This window comes from Taurulus bubalis, assembly GCF_910589615.1.
Source record: "Taurulus bubalis genome assembly, chromosome: 9".
Taxonomy (NCBI): Eukaryota; Metazoa; Chordata; class Actinopteri; order Perciformes; family Cottidae; genus Taurulus; species Taurulus bubalis.
In genome coordinates this window covers 18,522,048-18,530,602 of record NC_136597.1, presented here as the reverse complement: position 1 = coordinate 18,530,602, position 8,555 = coordinate 18,522,048, and the positions used below count along the sequence as shown (strand labels likewise).

The following is an 8,555-nucleotide window of genomic DNA, read 5'->3' as shown; positions in this document are numbered from 1 at the left end:
ATATTTATGAGATCTCCCTCTGTGAAGTCGTCTTTCCTGCGGTTGCGTCTCTCATCATTGAGCATGCAATGAGATCAGCCGTATCAAATCTACAACCCCGTTTTAAAAAGAGTTGTAGAGGAAAGCAGCTCACTGCAGCCACTAATACTGATACAACGTGATGCTCACACATCTGCACTCATTCCTTTTTGCAAAAAAAAGCTTATTGTTTTCCACAATAAGCTATTTAGTAGTAACTAAATATTATTTATTTTTTGCAGGGATTTAACTTTATTTTAATTTTTCTAACAAAGTGATAACACATTTGTTTTTGTCTGATGGAGCAATCTGGTTTAATTGAAAGTGATTGCAATGTTCTTTATTCTATTATTTATAAAAGCACAGATGGAGTCACTAGTACTGTGAAGTATTATGAGGTACCACAATGTAGTACTGTGAGGTACCACAATGTAGTCTGTCCGTCTGTCTGTCAGTCGCTCCCCCCCTAAAGCTGTAAACCTAGGGGAAACACTGAATACTCTTCTATGCCAGTGGGTAGTGCACTAATGACCTACCATATATGCTGTGTTATGCTACAATGTGACATTCTGTAACTTTTTGGGTTGTTGGTGTGCCGCAGCTCAAAAAAGGTTGAAAAACACTGCATTAAAGCATGTAAATATAGTTTACTAGTAGATCCCGAAATACAAGTATGAACGTGTATATTAGCATAATATGTTCCCTTTAAAAAGACTGAAAAAAGTAAGAAAAGAGGCTGCACTCCAATTTCATTGGCATACAGTATTTATACTAATGCTGTCAACTTTAGCAACATCATAAACAGAGAACTGTTGGGTTGATGTTGGTAAATCTTGAATATTGCACTCAAAAGCAAAAGTCATTCATGTTTAACTTTTTTCCCATCTAAAATAATTTTCCACAGTAACCGTACAATTGAAATGCAGGTGAATGTTACCAGCAACACAACTGCCAACAAAGCAGCAATGACATCAATACAGTTGTAAACAAACCAGGACATTTTGGTGGACTGAGTCTGCAGATGACGGGCTCCTTTATGTCTGATGACGTATTCTATCCAAAACACTGCCTGGTCCAGTGGTTTCATGGGCTGATCTCTGTTCAGCCTTGAGAGCCTTTGCATGTTTTCCTTGTAAGAGGGATTGTAAAGAGCCGTCTTGAGGGCATCTGCAAAGATGTGCCTGTCAAGCTCTGCAATATCAACAATCACAGCTCCTCCCTTTGCTCTGATTCTGGAGAGGTTATCAGGCTGATCAAAGAATAAAGGAAGTCCAACGACAGGAACTCCGTGGTAAATTGCCTCCTGAACCCCGTTAGTGCCTCCATGGGTCACAAACACTCGCATCTTGGGATGTCCTAAGAGGTCTTTCTGTGGCAGCCAGTTGACCAATAATGTGTTGTTGCCCAGGTTGGCTGGCCTTTGTCCCAGATACCTCCATACAACCTTCTGAGGCAGCTGGGCAAACGCTGCAGCAATCTCCTCGGCGACATCTTGAGGGAGCTTCCCGACTAAAGTCCCTAAAGTCATCATAATGACCCCGTGATCTCCAGAGCTCTGGACAAACTCCTCCAAGTCAGCAGGGAGTGGCTTTGAGGGCTTGCACTGAAATCCACCCATGTAGATTATGTTTGGCATTGTTGGACGTGGAAATTCAAAGACAAAATCGTTCCTCATAAGCCAGATATCTGCATCCAGAAAAAACGTTGAGTAATCCACATCTGGACCAAAGTACTTTTTAACTATTGGTTTGTAATTAGGTTCTGCAATGGATGACATTGTGAACATCCCCAAGTTATAACTCAAAACATTCTTTATTCTTTGTGGGAAGGTCATCTTATCTGTCAACTCTGTTGCAGTGAAAGGGATGTATGACAAAGGTGAGGGGGCAAGAAGGAAATGAGCTTCACCTTGAATGGTCCACCTGACATTGAAAACAAGAGGAACTTGGAGCCGACGTGCCAGCATTGCTCCGACACCGACACCAGGGTCAGTCAAAACCACATCATATTTGGCTTCATGGAAAGATTGCATCAGGCGTTCATCTTCAAACATCTGAACAACAACTTCACTCATTCCCTTGTGGAGCTTAGAGAACTGGTCTACAACCAGCATCTCGATCTGAATATGTGACCAGATTTTAGACCAAGAAGATGCATGTCTACCCTGAAGACGGATCTCCAGCTGTCGAGACAAGAAGGCTTCAAAGTATTTTTGCTCAAATCCACCAGGGCTGGGAATAGTGACTGAAGTGTAGAGAGGAGACTTTTCACTGATGTACCAGCTATCGGACGGCCGAACCACAGTGACCTCGTGGCCTTTGGCATGCAGCTCCTCGATGAGTACTTTCATATTTATCCAATGGCTTCCGTCCAATGGGAACACCAGGATTTTGCCCCCAGATGCACTGGAGAGTTGAATCAAGAGTAGAGCAAAGGTGATCAGAGACGAGGGAAGCGCCTTCATGATGACGTCACTCAGAGACCTACAAATCGCACAAAAGGAGATTAGCATGCACATTTGTGTATTTACAATCATGAAATGCAAGTATGTTTACTGCTGTACTTGAGCACAGTTTTGAGGTACTTGTACTCTGTAATTTGATGCTACTTTATACTTATGTTCAACGACATTTCCGAGGGAAATATTGCAAAATAACTAACTCCAGTACTATACTTTTAATTTATATTTACTTAAGATTAATGTCCCCTCTATAAATGTCTCAGATGGCCTCATTTATATAACAGATTGAGGCCAAAATACACAACAAATTAAATAACATTTTTAAACACAAGTTGATAGCCTGTTAATAAATATTATCTTCTGAACTTGTTGAACTTTACACAAACAGTACACACAACTACCAAGGTTTGCACTGACAATGTTTCAACTAAACACACACTACATGGATGTTTTACTTTACGTGTGCATAACAGAGCTTTTTATTAACACTTACCTAAATCCACAGATACAGGAAAGTCAATCCAACTTCAAATTGTCAGTTCAACGACTGTATGTGTTATTCAATAAATGTCTGTGACAGTTGGAAAGACAGTTGCTGAACGAACCTCCTGGTCTGTCCTTCAGTTTTATGACTGGCCGGCATGTGGTAACATGTACTATGAACAGTTATGTTGTATAAGAAGGTGTGTACTCATCACATGTTGCATTCAGGGGATAAACCAGGTCAAAGAATGTTTGAGCTGAATACTTTTCAGGGAGTTGTAGATGTACAGTTACACAATCTTCAAATTCAATAAGCAAAGAAAACATGAACATTTGAAGAAATGTATTACTTTGTGTTTTAATGCCCTGTGAATCAATTCAAGGCCCCTAAGATTTGTCTTGGGACATTGTTGGGGGGTCCTGAATCTACACATAAATAATGTTTAAAGAAAAGAATTACAGTACTGTATCACTAAACATGTGGATGGGTCTGTTTCCTGACAGACTGCATAAAGTCTGCTCTGTTTGGAGCTCTGAATAACTGAGCGGTACAATCCAACTGTGCTCAAAATGTACAAACAGTCTAGTTTGTACACGCTCAAAGTGACCATTTACGAGCACACCCTGACGTCAGCTTAAAAGAAGAAAACATGAACTCAAGCTGCTGCTTAGCAAACGTGCTAAAACAGAGCTTTCCAAACAGAGGCTGAATATGAAAAGTGAAATATTCAGACAGACAGTATGAGACAAATAAAGATTATTTTGAACAGCAAAGCCAAACCCAAAATAAAATATGCACTTGGAAAGAAGCCTAATACTACATAACAAATATGGCGTTTCTTTCAAATAATCCAACTATCCATTCAGGAAATGAAATCACAAACTTTTCCCCGGGAATATGCACCAACATTAATGGTTTGTATGAGTGGCATTTAACAATGTTACAGGTCATAAACCACAGAACAGCGCATCACCCATTGTAAATAAATAGAACAAATTACAATGAAGTAATACACCAAATCAAATTTCAGGATATTCTCTTACCAAGTACTTAAATTCGGGGGGAACACAAATGTAATTATTAAAAACCTCAAATCCAAAAGTAGCCGACAAAAGTAAAGCACATTATAAAATCCGACTGATGTCGCTGTGTTAAAAGTTCACAGGTTCACTTTTTTCTTTCACAAACTAAATATGATCTCATCTTGATTATTTATGGTTAATTTGGTGTTCAGTTATAGATGTATTTTTAAATTACTTTGAGTTTGATGGTCAGTTTGAGATTAATATAGTGTTATTATTTAGGTACATCTTAATTTGAGTTTGATGTTGCGTGATCCAGATTTGTTTATTTTGGTATTATTTATTTGACTTAAATGTTCAGTTCACCGGTTCTCCAGTTTGTACAGTCTGTAACAAAGTCAAAGATTGTTTATTCAGGGAGGGAGGGTTGGCCGCGTAATGAGCTATCAGCCTTTCCCTGCTCCAAACTCATTATTACATCGGTCTATAAATATCCTCTATCGGGGCATTTAACAGTAACAATAAACATGAAGTACAATTCTCTGTCCTTTTTTTTACTGTCCTTTAAGATCAAGCTCAGTGTTTTTTCTTTGTACCTTAAACTCAGGTTGAGGAGGAAAATAAACAAAGAAAATGCAGAACTCTGACAAAATAACAAACCAAATCAAATAAAACCAATATCCATATCGGTAACTTAGTGTGTGTGGAGTGTGGTGCGATCACGGTGCTTATCTGTGCAACGTGATGAAGATTGTGGAGTGAATCAGTACTGTTGACTGGTGAGATGCTCCTCTGCACACCTGCTGTGCGTCCTCGGCTCGTCTTCTTTAAGTCCTCTGCTTGTCTGTCGTATGTCCACCTGCACTTTGCACAACCAGCAGTCTCGTTCTGTCCAGAAATATATAATCTGCTCAATTTGATTATCCTCTTTTTTTGATGAAAGTATTACCAGATACGGAACAAATATCACTCAAGATTACTATACATTCAATCCTCTTAGCTTCTGCACATGTAAATCCCGGCACTAGCATACCACACTGCCCTCCATTCCTTCTAATTATGCATTAGCTAATTCAACTCATATCATACAAAAGTTAGTTATTGGTTGTTGTTGTTTTTATATGTTTTCTCAATAAAACACACAACTCAGGTTAATGACATGAATTCTTACCAAGAGAACCTTTCATACTCTCACAGAAAATTCATTTAGCTATGTTAGCTGTGTTAGCTGTGTTAGTTATGTTAGCAATGTTAGCTGGCACAGAATGGTGAATACGCCTCTGGAGAATAGAATACTGTTAATGCGTGCTAATTATTGGATGCCTGGTGTAGCCTCCGGAAGAACTCAGTCCGACAACTTCTCTCGTTCTATATATTTATTTACTAAATGATCACAAGCAAAGTAGTAAGCACTGCAATTGCAAAAGCAGTGAGTGGTACAGCCAACACGCAGGTTGGGCACAGAACAACTGCCCCACCGACGGAAGTGGGGCCTTTCATACACAGGTTATCGTCACAGGTTCGTCTCGCCTAGTCCTAACATCTGATTCGCTCTATCCTGTCAAGAGGAGGAGAATCCCGTGTTCTCATCTTTTCTCACAAGACTGGAACGTGCAACGACCAGTCTGCTTCCCTAATGTCAATATACTGATAAACAGTTGTGAGTGTTGAAGTGCGCAGGCGTGTGACTGACTTCCCTTGAGAACTGGACATTTTATAGACACAACCACCTCCAGCTGCATAGCTGTGTTATACTGACCTCACTAACCTGAACTCTAATAGACATGAAGAGTAATGGAGAATATCTGCAGAATATAAGGATTTATATTATCAATACACAAACCATTTTCACCCATTTTGTGACGGATTTTGTTCAGAAAACCCTTAAATTAACTTCTAAGTTGCGCTTCTTTGTCTGGTTTGTTTATTTTCCCCCTTTTCCCTTTTATCTTTATCTCACCCTTATTAGAATAAGGGTGAGCCAGAAATAATGCCGGCCAGGTGATGTGAGGTGATGCCCGTCAGTGGCACGAGTGGTGACATGTTTCTCAGTTTGCTGGTACAAATGATTGATTATGAGTATATGTCGCTATCACCTGGATTGGTCTACTTACAAATGAGGTGACGGGGTGGCGCGTGCCTGTTTAGGATAAATAAAACATCTATATCTGTGTTTATGAATTGCATATTAATGTGTTACTAATGAGTGTTCTTGTTGGAACAATAGTTTATCAATGATGAATTAAGTGTTTACTCATGCTTTACTAATGCTAAATAGTGTGTAGTTATTACAAAGTGCTACCAATAATTCCAAGCAAAAATTATTTAATTATTTTTAATTCCTTGTCATGTATGCATTTGCTACATACCAATTACATTAAATAATGTGTTAATTGACATTTATTTAGCTTTTTGCTTTTAATACATACTTTTTAAGTTTTACTGAATCCAAATTTGGTTCTTTATTGACAAACCAGACAGCAAAACTTAGAAAATGTGTTTAATCATAGTAATAAGATTATGTTTGTATTAACATCCACACTCATAAGTCATGTATTAGGTAACATTCCTATGATCTGTTGAGAAAATCTGTAAATAAACAGAAAAGTGCAAAGCCAGCTGAGAGTAACATATATGTCACTCTCCAAACACAGATGCTGCAGTGATAATGTCTTGCACACTACAAAGCATACCATACTTGCCTTTATTGTCATTTATATTCTTAATGAATAAGTCCCCAAAAATATTAAATGGCTCATATCAGGAAAAACTCACTTATTTATTGCTTTTGCACATGCACTCATTATAATATACTGCCCCCCACAGGCGACTGTGGCTCAGTGAGTGCAGGGTTGTCCTTCAATCAGAGGCTGTCCTTGGGCAAGATACTTAACCCCAAATTGCTCATATGTGCCTATGGTATATGTATGTTAGTTAGTTATTGCATGATAGCCTCTCCCATCAGTGTTTGAATGGGTGAATCTCAACCCATAACTTGAGACCTTTACAAAGGTGCTCTTTCTCGCCAGGCTAAAACAGAGCGTTTTTTAGACAGACAGTATGTTCTTTGAACATTGAAACAGTGATTGTCAACCACTGTGCCGCGTCACACTGGTGTGCCGTGAGAGATCGCCAGGTGTGCCGTGATAACATTTCCAATTTCACTTAATTGGTCAAAAGAAATATTATTTACCTGCCGCAAATAATTTTCCATTGTTGAGCGTCTGAGCCTGCAATATAGTGGCTGGCAGAGTATTATAGAACAGGTCTACACGTTGTTCTGTTATTAAACAAACTAAACGGCCGTATGTCATTGATCTCATCTACAAGACAGCATGTCATGTCTGGGTCGCGTTACAACTCTTCTCTGCTCTCTGTGTCGCGCACGGCGGAGTTCTGCCCCGATGCGCTGCACACAGGTGAGAGAGAGAGAGAGAGAGAGAGAGAGAGAGAGAGAGAGAGAGAGAGAGAGAGAGCGGCGAAAAATATGTTGCGTGCTTTTCACAATGGGATTTGCTGCTGAAGCTATCACTATTTTAAGCTATGAGCTATCACTGTTAAAGCCCAACAGTTAATGTATTTGCAGGTCAAGACAAACATCCAACAGGCTGCAGCCTGGAGCTCCATCAATGACGTTTATGACTTCGCATATCGAGAGGCTCTGGAAATATTCTTCCAAAAGCCCGAAAAACACACTACAGTGACAAAGCCTGCTCACTTTGTGGTTGTCATGAAAATAAATGAACACCATGTTTCCTTTAAGTCAGTATTGATCAAACTGGGGCGTATTACAGGTGGGGCGCATGAGGAAATGTTGATTTTGCCTTACGCCGTTAATAAGTTACGCTTGTGCGACTCGCCGATTCTTGTCATTTCGGCAAAAGCCGATATTTATGAGATCTCCCTCTGTGAAGTCGTCTTTCCTGCGGTTGCGTCTCTCATCATTGAGCATGCAATGAGATCAGCCGTATCAAATCTACAACCCCGTTTTAAAAAGAGTTGTAGAGGAAAGCAGCTCACTGCAGCCACTAATACTGATACAACGTGATGCTCACACATCTGCACTCATTCCTTTTTGCAAAAAAAAGCTTATTGTTTTCCACAATAAGCTATTTAGTAGTAACTAAATATTATTTATTTTTTGCAGGGATTTAACTTTATTTTAATTTTTCTAACAAAGTGATAACACATTTGTTTTTGTCTGATGGAGCAATCTGGTTTAATTGAAAGTGATTGCAATGTTCTTTATTCTATTATTTATAAAAGCACAGATGGAGTCACTAGTACTGTGAAGTATTATGAGGTACCACAATGTAGTACTGTGAGGTACCACAATGTAGTCTGTCCGTCTGTCTGTCAGTCGCTCCCCCCCTAAAGCTGTAAACCTAGGGGAAACACTGAATACTCTTCTATGCCAGTGGGTAGTGCACTAATGACCTACCATATATGCTGTGTTATGCTACAATGTGACATTCTGTAACTTTTTGGGTTGTTGGTGTGCCGCAGCTCAAAAAAGGTTGAAAAACACTGCATTAAAGCATGTAAATATAGTTTACTAGTAGATCCCGAA

The 8,555-nt window shown here is 39.3% G+C and overlaps 1 protein-coding gene across 1 annotated transcript; it reads right to left on the bottom strand.

Moving 5' to 3' along the window:
* Positions 1 to 683: 683 nt before the first annotated feature.
* Positions 684 to 2,482, bottom strand: LOC306741374 (UDP-glucuronosyltransferase 2A1-like; the record flags this gene model as incomplete). The annotated part of the gene is made up of 1 exon (XM_079223654.1): positions 684 to 2,482. One exon carries the CDS (start codon positions 2,480 to 2,482, stop codon positions 878 to 880), a length of 1,605 nt encoding a protein of 534 aa, XP_079079780.1. The 3' UTR covers positions 684 to 877.
* Positions 2,483 to 8,555: the final 6,073 nt, after the last annotated feature.